General features: G+C 40.1%; 1 protein-coding gene across 1 annotated transcript in view; it reads right to left on the bottom strand.

Moving 5' to 3' along the window:
* Positions 1-17,331, bottom strand: part of XKR4 (XK related 4) — a 234,658-nt gene that overhangs the window by 70,771 nt on the left and 146,556 nt on the right. The window contains exon 2 of the mRNA XM_074881358.1: positions 15,872-16,071. Within this exon, the coding sequence (XP_074737459.1) occupies positions 15,872-16,071 (200 nt within the window). The remainder of the gene's footprint in view (positions 1-15,871; positions 16,072-17,331) is intronic.

Below are 17,331 nucleotides of genomic sequence, written 5' to 3'. Positions count from 1 at the left end.
AGTCCCTCCACACATAAATACATGAACCACTCTGGGCAGTTTGCCTATTCTTGCCTCACTTTGGACAGTTAGATGACGTATTGCTAATTTTTGTTGATTATCGTTTTCCGTTTTATAGCTTAGTATTGTTTCATGAGTTTCTTTGTGCTTCATTGCAGGAGAGTGAGTTTGGAGACCCAAATACATCCCTTCTCATCCAACACCTGACATTCCTTTCACTACTGGGAGAGGCCATAGTAAAAACACACTGCAAGTTGTACCATTACAGCCTTTGTAATGGCTTTAGAGTGCTGAACATATTTAATGATTGTATAGAAGGACACTCAGCAGCTAAAGCATCTGTTTTTGACAACAGAAATACTGGTTGAAAGAGTCACCTCCCTTTTCTTCAAAATTTATAACATTGTCTTTAAAACCAGCATCTTCTGCAAAATGATGGATGGAAAAGTGTGTTTGTGAGGGGGAATGGAAGGGAGGACAGGAAGGAGGAGGAAATAAGATTTGTCACTGTGGATTAATAAACCAGAGAATGAATGTTTGGGCAGTAGTGCTTAACTGGAACCAGCATCAAATAGTCACTGCAAAAAGCTAATAAACAGTTTAGCACTCACCGGTGAGGTGCTAATGAATTTGTATGCATGTTTTTGTGTCCATATGGGAGAAGCAATCAAAAACTAAATATTAGTTAGTTAATTAATATGCTCCTTAAGGAAAGATTTTGTTCTTGCCCATCTTACCAGGCAGCAAAAATGTAGACCCACTTATAAGTATGTTCACAATCTGATGGGCATGAGATACTTCAATAAAAGAGCAAAAAGGAAAGAAAATCTGTGTTCCAGACAACCCAATTTTTTAAAAGAAATATATATCTTCAAAATCCAGTAATGATTTTATGGAGCTTATTAATGGAGTCAAAAAAGCATTATCAGTTGCAAAATACCTTGTGACAGGATTATTTTTAGACACAAGACTACAAGATATTAATGATTTCACATAAGGATATCATAAAAGACTCACAAATATTTTCATGGCTTTCAATGTTCTACGATTTCAGCTTTTTAATGGGGCAGGCTGTCATTTGGGTCAACAGGTATTTAGACAACTCCTCTGTAGCCATATTTACAAACACATAACTGCAAACTTTTTTTAAGTTACAAATGCTTATCTATTTGAAAAGCAGATTACCTATTTATGTGCTTAACTATGGATCTCTTTTCCTAACTTAAATTTTTAACACTATTTTTAAAGTGTTTGTCAAAGTAACAGGTTATTGGTGTGTTACAGGAAGAAACCAAAATAGCATCCCAAAGACTTGAACTAAAAGTCTGGTGTTCTCTTCATTATATTCCATCTTCCCTCAGATTTCAGATCTTTTTCTTCTCTCCTTCCAGACTTGGCAGTGGAGACATTTGGCAAAGTTTTCTATGCAGTTCTTGGGACCAGGAATTTGGTATCTGAGAACCCCCATAGTCTTGCCAGCAGGGCTATTTTATTTCATGGCAGGTATGGCTCATATGTAGAAAAATGTGTGAAAGTTTCTGAGATTCTCTTGTAGTTGAGGAATTTGTTCTACAGATTACTCAAGATATTTGTCTAAACATCTACGATACCTGTTCCCTACTGATGAAACCTTGAGTAGGAGAAAAAAAGCCCATAATGCAGAAGAGTTCCCAAAGTGTAGTAACAGAAGAACATAAGACAAACCAGCTGCACTGGACTTGGAGGCCAGCTATTTCATTTGTGTTGCTGATAACAACCAGTGGAAGACACTTAACTGAAAGGTATAAGAAATTCTACAATAAACATTTCAGGAAGATCCTGCCATGAGGAAAAGGGCTTTTTCTGCCCCAGGAAACAGAATTCTGAAAGATAGAAGCATGTAAATACCTCCAGAATGACTGGATTGCAATCATTTGCTGTTAGAATTCTGAATATTATTATTATTAATAATAATAATAAGGTTCTTCAATCCTTGGTTACCCCTTACTGGTTGCTTGGCCTCAGGGATACTTTATGATGAAGGGATACATTATAAAGGCTAATAGTTTAAAGAGGGGATACGTTATAGAGGCTAATGGTTTAAAGAGAGCACTTTCTCAATAAAAAATTTTGACTTTGCCACTGTTCAATTTACTAGTCCTTTAGTTTTCACATTAGGTGAAGTATGGCTGATGTAGTTTCCTAGAGATCACTTTCAGCTCTGAACATTTTATCCAGCTGATCTCTTCAGAAGAGCTTTTTTCAAAGCTCAGTTCATTCTCATTGCTTCACTTGTGTCTCAGCTTCAGAAACAAACACAGGACCCCATCTGTGGGGAAGCAGATTTTGCTACCCTCTTACATTTAAGCTTTTTTATACTGAGAAGCCTTTCATACAGAGATAAACTGGGATCCCTTTTTAGATTGCTCTAGGTCTTGGCCCATGTCCTTGTTCAAGCCTCAGCTAAAAGTGAATTTTTACAGCTGGTAGAAGTCATTGAGAATTGAAATTTAGAAGTGAAATGCTGACACCACCTTCCCCATTACAGCATTTTGCTGCTTCTGTCATGCTGCAATCAGCCCAGTATTGTAAGCGTCTGTGTTGTGAGCCTCTCTGATCTAAACATTTGTTAGCTTAAAATATCAATTCAATTGCAATCCATTATGCTCTGCTCAGAAAACCCATCTGGCTCCAAAGGCTGCTGCCACACGATGTGCTGCTGCTATGAAGCCAAAGGCCTGATTCTGTCCTTGCTTGCACCGCTCTACATCTCAAGGAATGGCATTGAAGTAGCTGGAAGTGAACCACCCCAGTGCAGGTGTGGGGAATGAGTCAGCCAGGTGTATGGCTACATCATGAATGCTTTCCAACTTGTTTTCCCAGTTTTGCTGCTACCCTCATTATCAAGGAAGTGAAATTCAAAGTCTGAAAAAAAAACCAAACCCTCAAACCCAGAAAACAGCATTGTACTTTTTCTTGAGGAGATGATTGTAGCCCCATTTCTTTCCTGCTGAATCACCATTCAAGACACTTTCAGGCATTTCTGAGACAGCTCTTTAAAACAAAACTGACTCCATAGGAGTGGAAAGTAAAATCATGCTTTTTAAAGGAAATGCCAAGAAAAAAGATATAAAATATTCATCACCTAGAAGAAACACTTTTTATCCCTAACCATTTTAGCATCTATTGTGCTTGCAGGTGACAATACCTGATTAAAAACCTCTGGAGGAGAGTCCTGGTCTCATGGCGTGCCTATGAGGGACTACAGTGGGTCTGAAGAAAAGACACGGGAAGCCATTTTTCATTTACTGTTGCCTTGGACTCACGTTGCATGTTTTCTGCCTTCTGCTGAGCAAAACCTGCAAAGAGCCCAGTTACCTAGGAAAGCAGTTATGTTTTGTGCTATATATAAGTAATGAGGATGACAAGCTGCTATGAGAACCCAGAGAGTAAATGCTACCATGCCCCTTAGGGTCAGGATCAAGAAGACCACCAGAGCTCAATTTTTTAGGGGTTTGGGGCATATTACTTCTGTTAAGCTTCATTACCAAGAATGACTAACCTAGGAGTTCAAAATGAGCTCTGAATGCCTTTCTGTGGCACAAGAGACCTGGGAAAGACCCAATTTAACTAGATGGTGCACGAACAGCTCTTTCCTATCTATCCACCTTTCCAGTGATAATGAATCACTCAATACATTTTTCCACAGAGCAGGAAGGAGAATATGAAAGCATCGAAGGCACTCGTTAAAACCTGAAAACAGCCTGAAGTTGCATAAGCTTTCCGAGGGCTTTGACGCAGGGGTGGCAGCAGATGGCTGAAGGAGGGGTACACCCCGTCGTTCGCTTGCCCCTGTGATGGGGACGACAGCATGGCTCACGAAGCAGCCCCTGAGCTACTGCAGATTTTAGCACAGCATAAAACAGTAAGCTGAAGTGGGGGTTAGTTTATTTAATTTCACAGACTGAAAACTGCAGCGAACCGTGATGTTTTTTGTGAGTCAGTCGGTTGTCCCCACTGCTGGGGACACGGCAACAGCCTTGCTCAGAGCAATACAGTAGCTGGCAGAAGGGGCTTGCTGCTGATGATCTCTGCTACACCTGAGTCCTGAAAGCCCCGTGGCCCCAGTGCCCAGCACCTGCAGGATGCTCCTGATCCGTCCCTTGGCCACTTTCTGACCCTGCCACAGGGTTGCTGGGTCCTCCCGGTGACACTGGGTGAGTGCTCCAGGAGCGTGCTGCTGCCAGAGCTCCTGCAAAACCCTGTGACAGTCCTGGATGGCTGCTGGAGGCTGACCGGGAGGAATGTTTGTGGCTGTGCCAGGAAAGCCACACCAAGAGAGGATTCAGTTCATGCTTTTGACTCAGTTATGTGAGAATGGAAGAATTCCTCTGCACCTTGAAATATCCACAGGGTGGGAAAGAGCATGCAGACACAGTGGCTATTAAATGTAATGGACTGGGATCAATAGTGATTCAGTAGCCTCATATCATGAGATTCTTCCTGCCCAGGATATTTAACTCATGAGAGCACACTGGCCACCCATGCACAGATGATATGCTAAATGCCCCAATCAAAACTAAAACGAGAAATTCTCTTTTCAGCTGTAACACAAGTGCCATTAATGATTTGTTTTTAAATTGTATTCATTATATACAGAGAACAGAATATAGTTTACCACTTTATTAACTGACACACTATGCGAAATAACACCCACAGGAAAAAAAAAAAAAGGATTTGAAATTTATTTTCATTATAATTTAGTTAGGGAAACCAAAAACTAATAAAATACATTTAATAGGTTTGTATCCCCATTAGGTTAGGTAGAATGTCAAGCCTAACACAAAAGAGAGCTATTTAATACCTCTTTGTAAAACAATGGTCCTGTAAACACCAGCCCACTGAATAGTCTTGGTTTATGAAAGCAGTTCCACTGACCCCAGTAAGAAGGTGCTCACAGGGGTGACCGTCCTATGCCAGACTGGACCTTTTGTTTGAGTCTCACTGTAGCATTGGCTGTTCATTGATACTTGCAAAACTGAGCACAAAGCAAGAATGCAATGGGTTTTGTTTATATTTGCAGTTCAATGCTCACCAGAAAAATACTAGTACTTATAAAATAATTTATGGATACTAATTTCCATAGGTGATTTTATCATCTGTAGTATATCAACTAAACTTGAATTTCATGCAAGACACATTTAAAACAAGCAGTCCCACTTTGACCTGTAACTTTCAGCTAAAATCACTCTCAACAGAAAAGATTACTTTTCTGGTAAATTCTGGAAAAAAAAAAAAATTGCATGTAGGCCAAAAGGTGCAAGATGAGTAAGGGAAGGGATATATCATGCACTAACAAAAAAAATGGTTGAGAAAATTTCAGATCTATGCATTTGGAGTAAAGCTGGACATGTACATTGGCTCTCTGACTGAAGCTTTAAAGGCCACGGCAAGATGAAGAATTCACATTAATTCTTATCTTTGCAGTATTGTGCAGTCTTTGGGTAAGACACAATCACGACTGAAATTTCTCACTGCTATATTAGACACAAGAAAGCTTTTTCTGTGCCAAGCATGCATCACTTTTTTCCCACCCCTGAACAAAACTAGTCATAGAAAACACAGTAACCCAAAATGAAACTAGGAATTTGTTCTTTGGTAAATGTGCTTTTAGCACAACAAAAAGGGAGCAGAAGGATATGCCACTAACTTTATGACATACCCCAACAGATAAAATTCAGTGTGTAGGCAATATATCATGCTCTCAGAAACTAAATGCACTACTTTGTGTCTCAGGCTGTCTTTACCACTATGTATGTATTAGCAGCTTTGTGGAGCCACTATTAAATTTAAAAACCTGTTGATAACCTGAAAGTAATTTTGGGGTTTTTTTGCCATTTTCCCCAACAGTAAGGAATTTCTCTTCACAATACCTCCAGGCTCATACTGATCTTAAAGCCTGGACCCATCAGAGGGGAGCAGCTGGTGCACTGGAGGGCAGGGCTGCCCTGCAGAGGGATCTCAGCAGGCTGAGAGGAGCTGCAAAAAGACTGACAAAGGCAAAGGAAAACTCTTGCATGTCCATATAATTTTGAGCCCCCAGTACAAGAAAGACTTTGATAAACTGTAGAGAGGCCAGTGGAGGGCCACCAAGATGGTTAGGGGCTGGAGCACACAGAATACAAGCTGGGTTGGTGTAGCCTAGAGGGAGGGCTGGTAGAGAGAGGTGTGAAGCAAGGGGAGAGATCTAATTGCTATTTTCTCCTACCTAAAGGGGATTTAGAGGGAAAACTGAGATAAACATTTCTTATAAGTGCATAATAAAAGGACAAGATGCAACAGTCACAAATCACATCAAGGGAAGTTCTGATTTGCTGTAAGAAAAGAAGTATTCACCAGGGTGTTGAGCACTGGTACAGTTCACCGAGAGAGGGTGTGGGATCTCCATCCACAGAAGTATACAAAACTCAAAGAGACATGGCCTTGAGGAGCCTGATCTGTTTTTGAACATGGCCCTGCTTCAAGCAGGGTTTGAACTAGATGATGTCCTGAAGACCCTCCAACCTAACTTATTCTTTGATTCTGTGACAAGTTAAGAAATGTTCTCTCTCAATCTGTATGAGTTGGAAATGCCACCCACAGGTGAGATTATCAGCTTGGTACTGGGACAAGATGTGTCAAAAAAGCCTTGAGAAACCAATCTTGAAGTCATATTTGTATGCAAACAGACGTTTATAAAAACACTTATAATTCTTTCCTTTCAGACTGGCACAATACTTTTAAGGTATTACAAAATATATGTCTAAAGTTGGACTCATGTATGTAAATATATGACAAGATTTTTCAAAATTTAGTGAAGGAGGCACCCACGTAATGTATTTGGTAATCAGCTGATTTATTGAGGCTTTTCAGCAGGGTTTTGAAAATTAACTGGAGACATCTGTATCTGCAAATGTAGCTAGGATATCTAATGTGGCCAAAAGAAAGAAAACAAAAAGAGTAGAAGTAAAATATATACTAAATCTTCCTAATACTGGTTTTAATGATTTTTTTCCTATTAAAATGACATACACAGATTTCGTGCTAGTATGTTATGAAGCATTACTACCATTCATTCAGAATGACCTGCATAGTATATTAATTTTTCCTGTGATTTAATGAGTGGCAAAAAATGGGCCATGAGTGGCCAAGCTCCACAAATGTTATTTTTTGCATCATATCACAAACTCATATTGATGTATCTATATAGTGCTATGTGATGCTGTGGCCTTTTTATGGCCAGTTAATAGGAACTAAACAAGGATAAAGATACCAGCATGAACTCAGTAAAAAAGAGAGTCACCAGAACATATGATTTGAGAAAAAATGTTGGACTCTTGTTCCTGATGTTGCTAGAGGATTTAGGTTTTTTTACTGCACTTAAACAAAGAAAAATGCTCTGGTTACAGAAACATCATGGACTCGTAATCATTCTCTGGACATAGATACTAGAAGGGAGCTGGTATTCAGAAAAGATGGAAATAATGGTAAAAGCTGTGTGTGTGAATGGTGTGAGAGACTGATGTTTCAGAAAGGGATCCCCGATAAAACAGATTCTGTTTGCATACAAAATTACTTTGGGGAAAGATAGTGGGTAGTTGTTAGAGTCTGCTGTAGAATTCCAGAGTTAAATTTGGATATGGATAGAGATGTTCAAACCCTTTTTACAGGAAGAAATTCTGCAGAGAATTGTCTCATTATGGCAGACTCCAATTTCTCAGATATAGACTGGAGAACAAATGCGACTGAAGGCAGCCCAGATATTCTGGAGTGTGACAACTGACAGATTTTCTGACAGAAAGCAGAGAGGCTTCTTTCTAAATTTGGTTACAGAAAGTATTGAGGTTGTTACAGGACAGCTAATTGTAAAAAATAGCATTGGATCACATGAATGTTGGTTTAATTTAAATAAAATGGAGGGATAAACAAAAATAGATCTGTTAGTAAGTCTGTCTATCAGAATTTTAAAGAAATGAGTGAAGGCAGCAGAAGTTAATTGTTCAGGGACTTCTCTGTGGAAGAGACTTGGATTTTCTTTAAGGCAAAACACAGAAGAATTTCTGGAGATTTTAAACCCCGCAAAGCAAAAAACTTCTGGAAAAAGCCTCAAAACCTAGCTGTATGCAAACCCACCTCGAAAATGGTGCCTAGGTGGAAACAGAAAAAGATGATCAGCAATAAAGGCTGTGCCTTATAGGTCAATTTTCAATAAGGGCTCTCGAAACAAGGGCTTAAAGACAGAGTCAGCTGATAGAAAATGAGAGCAGAAAGGAAATCTACATTATCATAGATGGAAGCAAAACTTGAAGCTCCTTGTTTTCACCCAGTGTAACCAGAAAACCTCTGTTTCAGGATTCAAAAAAAGCTGGCGTATGAAATCCTGCTGCTGGTGAGAAGCATCTTAAGTAAGTCTCTCCACTCAGAACTGGTGCCATGTGACTGGAAAAGAGGCATTTCACAAGTACCTGACTGAAACAGGCCTACAATGTAGGCTTCCATACAATACATAGCTTTAGAGCAGCTTTTAAAGCAAAAACTAATTGAAAATGAAGGTAAACATAAAAGAAGATGAAAAATAACAGATAGCTGCAAAAAAGTAGATCATAAGAGAGCCACAGAGTCTAGGCTAACTTCATATCTTTCTTTAATAACCCCTTTCTCAACAAATAAAATGTGGCAGATCTAATCTATCAAAACTTTGGCTGGATGGTGATTACCATGCTAATGGGAAAGTATCGGTGAAGCTTGAGAAGATGAGTATTAGTAGAAGATAGCTAAGGCAGGTAAAGGAACTAGTTAAAGAGAGATACCGCAGGATTATGTTGAAATGCTACTGAAAAACTCTTGGGCTGGAGTAGGGTTACTATTACCTTTTTCAGTACTGATTACCCTTGGAACTAACCTTGTCTGAATATGTCTCTTAATGACCTTGGTTTTAAAAAGTAATACACTAATAATGTTTGGGGAGACATTATCAATGTAGAAAAGGAGAGTGATATGTGGAAAGATCAGGAGTATCTTGCAGGCTAGAAAAGTAGAAATGAGATGAAATTTCATTACATGCATTTATTTGCTAATAATGGAAGCCTCATCTGAGTGACATGACACCAGAAGAGCCTGTATGTTTTAAAGAATCATTAAATAACTAGAATTAACCAGTGCAATGACTGAGTCACCAGGGAATTACAAGCCTAGATCATACCTAGTGAGATATTGCCATGAGAAGTATGAGAGCTCTGGAGAAACGTAATCTGGAGTACTCTGTACAGTCTTGGTCATTCATATTCACCAAAGATGAATTCAGACTGGAACTAACGAAGGGAAGGTCTATGAAGATAATCAAAAGAATGCAGAGGAATGATTCTTACTTTCCCATCAAAGTGTCTCTTATTCCCTAATCCCATCTGTCTATCACAATAGTCCCACAGGGGAGAGCAGTGCAATGCCTTGACTGGAAGGATCCATATTTGGACTGGCTGGTGGCTAGTGCCTAACAAAAAGAATAACAGTTGAAGTCTGTCTGCTTTTCTCTTTAGTGGAGGCCCTCATTTGTCTTTTTTTCCTCTGATATGGCTACTTTTTTCACAACATTTAAAGAAACATAATTATCTTCGCGATGTTGGCTGTTCTTTTATATTTGATTGAAATAGTACAATGGTTCAGAAGTTCTTAAAAGTCAGGACTGAAGAACAGAAATGGACTATATAATCACATGAACCTCATTTCCTTAGGGAACAAGTGTAAAAACAGGGATGACACAAGAATAAATAGGGACAGACTGCTGATTAAATTAAAAAGGCAGGACAGCAGCAGCAGGTCTCTATCAATCAGAGAATTAAACTTCGAACTGGTATATTAGATACAAAGGGTATAACTAGTTTTAAGATTGTAATCAGGTTATGAAATGGATTATATGACATGATTGCCTTCAGGAAGTCCTCTCCTGTCCTATCAGAAACAAGGGTGTGCTAATATGATGGCTCTATCCTAATGAGTGCAAGATAACATTTTAAGATTTGCAAAGGGGCCTACAGATCAGTTTAAAAGTCATTTGCAGAAGACACATTTACTCCATAGTATATCATATTTGTTCATCCTTGTCACTGAAAATCTGTTTTGCCAAGTTGCAGGCAGAATCTGTGACTATTGCTTGCTCTGCTTTTCTTTCTCTCTGGAAAGGCTGGGTGCTGGACTGCAGTGGTGCAGAACCTTGACAGCACAGTGAAAAGCAGTGGCAGCTTGCCCAGAACTCAAGTGCTGCACCTTATTTCCATACAAATATACATTGAATTGTATAAGATTTTCCATCAGAATTATTTTTTTTTTTAATGTAAAGAGCACTGCAGATGTAGGCTGCACTTTACAGAGCAATCCAAAATTGCTGGGAAGGTAACAAAAAAAGAAAAGCCGTGTAAAAGCATAGCATTGTCCTCACAATAAAAAAAAAAAAAAAAAAAAAGAGACTTAAATGAATTTCAGTTTATTGCGCTGATATGAAAAGAGTTTGAATTCCTGATGCACGAGGATGAGCTTTGCTAGATTTTTTAATGAACTAGCTAACACAAAATTTCCTTCTGCCAGATAAAGTTAGGACCTATCAGCCATGTCATAAACTGCTAGCAGATCTCTGAACTTCTTGTTCAGCTCAGGCAGGAACAACAATTCATTTGGAATAGAAGGACTGGAGAGGGATGCTTGGTGGCACTGTGAACTTTTGTACGTTGGCTGCAGTGTCAGCATATGATCAGTGTAGGAGTTTCCAACAGAGCTGGTAGAAAATGGGAAAATGGCTGGCCAGGGAGATTTCATGGAAATGCAGTTTCAGCAGAATCCAGCAGCTCTATGGGAGTGTGGTGACTTCAATGAAACTTGATGAATTTATAAATTGTTCTGAACTTCTCATTTTGCTTCTGCACTACTGTCAGTCTATATTAAGAACTGCAGCTTTATATGATATAAACTTTGATTAGAGTTTGATTAAACTTTGATAGAGACTTTGATTAATAGCACTGTATGAAGAAGCCAGAACAAACCCCCCCAGGGGCTGATGAAGAAAAAAATGTCAAGTGCTGACTAGCCAGCATAATATGCAGTAAACAGGAATGAGAAGCTAATCTATAATTTAAACAATGTGTTAATTAATACAGCATCAATAATGAAATCTGTGGTAAATCCAGGGAGTAATCTTGTCTATCTGCTCATCTAGGAGCAGCTAGAATACCATGCCCTTGAGTAAGAGGACAATAACTCCATGCTAACGGATAGGAGTCTCTTTACAATCTTTACAAGCAGCAGGATTTTTTGCTTGCTGTTTTTTACTACTTTTAAGATGGCAAGTCTTTCTAAAATTGAATGCCATAGTGGGAAAATTGAAGGAAGTAAAAGGAGAGTGCCAAGGGATGACTGCCAGTCTATGGGCGTGATTCCAAAACAAGGTGTCACAGAAAGGGACAGCCCTGACCTTCACTATCCACCCTGACGCCGTGTGCCCCCTGCCTCCTCAGGGCTGGCACTGCTGGTCGTGTGACACCCCCCCTGCCCCAGGGGGTCCAACTGGGTCATGCTGAGCCTCAATGAAGTTAGTAATGGGGTAAATAAAAGTATCTGAGAGACCCATCATGCAGTCGTGGGAATGCCAGTAATGCAACAGAAACATACAGCTTGGGTGAGGTGCCATCAGGACTCTCCATGATTAAATCAAAGATTTTCAGGGCCAGCCTGCAGGTAGGTTGACTTCAAGTGATTTCAGAATAACCCCCCTGAGCCAATTTGCCAGTCCAGGTCTATCACTTTGCCAGTCCTAAGACCTGTCGAGCCAGCAGAGTAAATGTAGTGAGATGTGGCCATTATGCTGGATGCCTTCAGACTGATCTTACTGTGTCAGCAAATCTGCCTAATACTTAGTCTATGGGAGTTTATCAAGGAAATGTTTGATTTTATATCAAAGACTGAAACTACTGCTTATTTACTAAATGGCTTGAAGGGTGGAGGCATTTTTAAGGGAATTACACATAACCTTCTGAATTTATTGGGGTAATCCAATAATCCAAACACTTTCAACTCCAGTATTTCAGTTCCCTGTGACTTGGAGGTAGACCCAGTGCAGGACCTGGTTGCCCAGCCCTGGGAGCAGAACTGAAAACGTGGGGTGAATGGCCCAGGCCCACAGGGAGTTTCAGGTGGCTGGTGTATATAGGCTGGCACTGAGACCAGTTAGCTCACCCTGGCCTCCAGGCTATTGCTGTTAGACTGTTTCTGGTAGCTGAACTACCTCACCTGCAGACAGTTCAGACACTTCTGTCCCCATATATGTCCTTATGCAAACAGATGGATGCAGGATGAGCATCAGTTGTTTCAGTGGACTTTCTGCTATTGCTCCCCCCAAATGCAGAACTACCCCATTCCTCATACAGTTCCCACCTAGAATAGGACTGGTGAAGCTAGTGGCTCCGACCATGAAGCTGCTTAGGACATGACTTTTCTACACACAGTAATTAAGGGAGATGAGAAAGAAAAAAAAGGCAAAGAAAGAAAAAAGCAATGCAGTTTGGAGGTGCTGCTGGCTCAGCAGAGAAATTGCTGTGGGAGTGCTGTGTTCAGAGCACATGAAGAGAAAGGAAGGGAAACTAACTCCCATGAGGAAATGACTGAGGAATTACTTATTTTCAAGGCACATCTGTCTTCTAGAGAGTAGATATTTCTTCAAACTCAAAGGAACCACCAGGGTGGAAAAGGTGGAGGTAATGGGGACTTAGCACAGCTCCAGCTTAGTCCAGCATCATACTGAAGTTGTTTGTCTTCCTGAGGAATTAGCACTGAGAAATCATCAGCTTCCCCCATAAGCCATTTCACTCCTTCCAGTCTGGAAGGGACCTGTCTGCTGGTTGTTGGCAGAATAAGAAAGATCATTGCCTCTAATTGTGCCAGGTTTGATGAAGTCTTAAAGAAAAATCAGATTTTTAGAGAATAACTGAGATACTGTTTTATGAATATTCAGATTTCTCTGGGTGCCAATGCAGAAGAGAGATGCCATTCCATAATGACTGTCTGTGGACTCCCGCATAAGCATTGTTCTGCTGCACCAGTCATGGTACAGTGGTACACAATCCTTGCTAGAAGTTTATATTTCAGTTTTTTAATTCACGCTTGGGGAGCCCAGGCAAGTGCTAAAGGATCCTGTGTGCATCCTCTGGGCTTTTGAAGTGGCCCTCACTGCAGTGTATGGAACACTGAGAGGGGAGGTTTTGCACACATTGCTCAATATTTTTCTTGATCTTCATAAGGACGTATGTACGTGCCTGTATGTATTTCTTACCTTGATTAGCAGGGCTCAGTTAGGACTGAAATAAGAAATAATCCACACCTAGCCAATACCCATTACAAAATGGAGAATCTGCAGTCACAGTAACAGCATTCTGTTGGGAATTACGCTATTTTGGTGCATTTGGAATGGAAAAGATACAGTTTCATTAAAAAAATATTTATCAGTTTTTCTTGCGGTCATTAATGGCTTGATATTAGAAATACCCTGCTTATAGACCAAGACATTTCCAGTATCATTCATTTCCCATGCCAAATATGTGGTTTGTGATGGAAGTGTACTTTTAAGAATGTGGACCAGTGATGGCACTTATCAATTGTCATGATAACTTTGTCCTGTGGGACAGAGAACTAAAAGAACAATAATAAAAACCAAGTAGCATGCTCTAAACAAAGAAAATCAATCAAACACTCTGTTTATTGATCCATGTTAGAAATCTCTATAACAGGCTCAGTGAGTGGACAGCTAGCTGAAGCATATAGCTTATGGCTAGGCCTTTTAAAACACCCAGTTGTAGCATGATAATACTGAGAGAAATTACGCTCTCCTTATGCAGCCTCACAGCAAATCTGCCATCCTATAGCACAACGCATCATCCGTAATATTTCTTCAAAAAAGGAGAGAGAGCAGAAAAAGGATTTTCACAGCTGACTATGTACTAAAACATTAGCTTTCATCAGGGGAATATAATGGTGCTACTGTTTAAGAAAATGCTACAACCTTGTTTAAGTTTCTTATGTTTTTTTAAATGGAGCCTTTTCTCTTCAGAAGATGGAATAAAATGGGGGAATAGAGGATAAGTAAATATTTTCAGCCTTCTCAGTTGAAATCCATAATTATAGTTTTATTCCTTTCTGGTTTCTGATACATAGATTTCACAGAGCTGATTGCAGGCTTCAGGAACCATTTTTTCCTTTTAAATTGAAGCATTTCAGGTTTTCTCTAATTAACAACCACTTGCAGAGTACATCACAGGCTTAGTGCCTACTCACCAGCCACATTTCTCATAGACAGATCTGTTATTGCACTAAAATGAGGGCAAGAGGCCTTCTGTATTAATAGTTTATGAAGATAGCTAAATTACAGCTGACCATACAGTATTCTGGCTATGTTCTTCTCCTAAGCCTCTCTCTGGAGTCTCTTTTACTGGGGGGACAAAGCTTCTTGAAGTGATAATACCTTCTCCTGAATGATAGTAGTTTGGACCGGTTGGTGTGGGGCAGCATAATTTTGAGAAATAGATGTAGGAAGTGCTTAGGCAACCTTCCTTGTACAGAGCACCAACTAATTAAAATAGAAACTTTGGCATTCTTTTCCCCTTAAGGTGACAGAGTTTTAGATCTAAAGAAACAAAACCAGAATATACAGAAAGCAGGACAGCTGTTGTTAGGCGTAGTTCAAAGGGGAGGTAAATGACAAGCCTCTGATTTATCCACAGGAAACTGCCCAGAATTGAGGTCTTCACACAGTTACCCACTTTGTTCCCAGTCCTTTTTCACCCAATCAGTCTCACTTGCATGTTACTCATAATAAGCTAACTAGACACAGAGCTTCTTGGAGCAAGGTGCTGTCACAGTTTTATCTAGTACAGTGGCAAGCACAAGTTGTTTTTGAAAAACAAATGGCAAACCCACGGCATTTCCTTCCTCTCCCTGTCCCTTTGCTCCTCCTTCCCTCCTCCCTTAACTCCTCACTGCCTCATGACATTTGTGTCACCTTCTGGATCCCATTCATTCTTATTCACCTCATTCCATTGCCAATAATTTCTGCCCAGGTGCAGCCATAGGGCAAAACAATGGTGCAATACGAAAGGAAAGCTCTCAGGAAGTAACCAAAAGGAGCATCAAAAATGCGGCAGAGAAGGAGACATTCTTATATCTATATTGCTGACTGACAACCCCTATGGCAGGACTTACACAGTCATTTACCATTTTAAAGAAGAAATCATGCTTGCTGAAAGCATAAACCTTAGAAGGAAACCCAGAGCTTGAAGGAATGAAAACTGTTGTAATGCTCAGGAGTTGACTTGTGTTATTTCAGATAAACATAGCTGAGAACTGATGGACATGTATTCCATAGACAGTGGCATTTTCCTCACAGAATAGCTGTTTTCTGCTGTGTCATCTTCTGTTTTGCATAATACCATATGAACCTCATTACTGCAGTTTGGAGGGTTTTGAACATTCACAGAAAGAAGCACAGGGAGAAGAGGAATAGTTTGATTGATGCAGTTTTCACATTGGCCCGGTGGATAATCAGAAGAGCTCTTCTATTACAAGGACATGCAGAAAGAAAAACATTGTAAATCCTACCCATAACCCAGGGCCAATAAGAAAGGCTAAAAAAGCTCCAACACCACACGCTTTCTTGACAGAGTCATTGTTAACAGCTTAATAGCAGCTAGCAGGCAAGATCTGCTCTTATGCCAGGAGTACAAGACACACAGCACTTTGAAAGAAGGGTAAATATGTATGTAGAGAAATCACATCTTCCTAAAATGATAAAAAACAAATAGATTAAATGAACCCCTACCTTGGAGAGCCTGGAGTGTGCGAGTCTGTACAACAATACAGAGTTGCAGGACCAGCTGTGGTGCACTTTCCAGAAACGTGGCTAGCAAATGCAGCATACTCACATCTGCATACTCATACACCATTTTCCAATAAAACCGCCATCTGTCATTTTCTCCACTCCGTCGACTCCGGATACCCAAGTATATTGTGTGGAAATACCTAGAAATAAAAGACAGAGGTTATGGAAATGCAGAACAATATTTTACAGGTAACACTTCTGCTTGAAAACGACCAACATTTTCTCAATGTACTTCAAAATAATGAACATTTATTTAAAGTTATTATTGTATGCAATTTATAATAGTTGATAAGAGTAAACTAAACTGAAGACAAGACTTACCTTCATAAAACTATTTTAAAAGCTTAGCATTGTCTTATTAGTTAAATAGTATTCCTTTCAAGGACCCAGTTTTCTGAATTGAAACATAAGGAGGATGTGTTGGTTATATGGCCTTCCTCAGAGTTTTTTCAAATAATGCAGGGTAAAAAACCTGATTCTGCAATGGTCTCTACTCAGAACCTGCAAAGAACTGATCTCCTTTCTGTGTGGCTCTATGTGGACTCAGAAGACCACCTGCACTGCAAGCCTGGGGTGTTCTTAGCTGGGGGCCCTGCTATGGCTGAGCTCATTGTCCTGTTTTTCCATCCATCTAATGCATTGGATGTCATATTTCAGATACTGCCAAATATATAGTGCTTTTTCTCATAGTATGATTATTTTAGGAGGAGGGAAGATGTAGCTGTGAGTTCCTATTTTAGGAGGAGCAGAGATCTGGCTGTGGGTTCCCTTGGTGATTAGAAGTGACTCACTACGATAGCTCCCGTGCAGCAGCAGCAGTAAGAAGAAGCAGGAGCCAGGAGCCCAACAGGCTGCTGCTGCTGGCAGTAGTAACCAGCAGATGAGAGAAGTAATGGCCAGAAAGCACCTGTCAGCTCTGGTGGCCTGTGCAAGCTGGGGGAAAGACACCTGGTGACCAGCCAATTAAAGTGATTTCAGTGGGTACAGGAGCAATGAGTTGTTTTAGAAAGCACGGGATGTCTTCTGACGGCCAAACCACCCGGCTGCTGTGATGCTTTTCATGACCCTTGCAGAGCTTGCCACGGTCTCCTGTGAAACACCTGTGTCAGCACAGTGACCACTCTGGGTGGCCTTTGATCTGCTCTCTGTTACTCTGTGTCAGAAAGTCTAGGGTCCCACCTTGCTCTTACAATTTTAGTTCAAACTAATTAAGGCTGGCTGAAAAAAAACAGTCTTAATGAAAAATTCTGAAGATTAAGATGCTGTCTTGCATCAGGGTGTCTTGCATGCTACTGGAGTGCCCTGTTGGGCTACTAACTGATGTGGATCTCTGTTTCTCTTTTTCTTTCATGTCCTGATCCTGAAAACATTTCCTTATGATCTTTTTAATATGCTATCAT

This window comes from Strix uralensis, chromosome 1 (genome assembly GCF_047716275.1).
Source record: "Strix uralensis isolate ZFMK-TIS-50842 chromosome 1, bStrUra1, whole genome shotgun sequence".
NCBI lineage: Eukaryota > Metazoa > Chordata > Aves > Strigiformes > Strigidae > Strix > Strix uralensis.
Note: the sequence above shows the minus strand (reverse complement) of the source record. Positions and strands in the feature narration are given on the sequence as shown.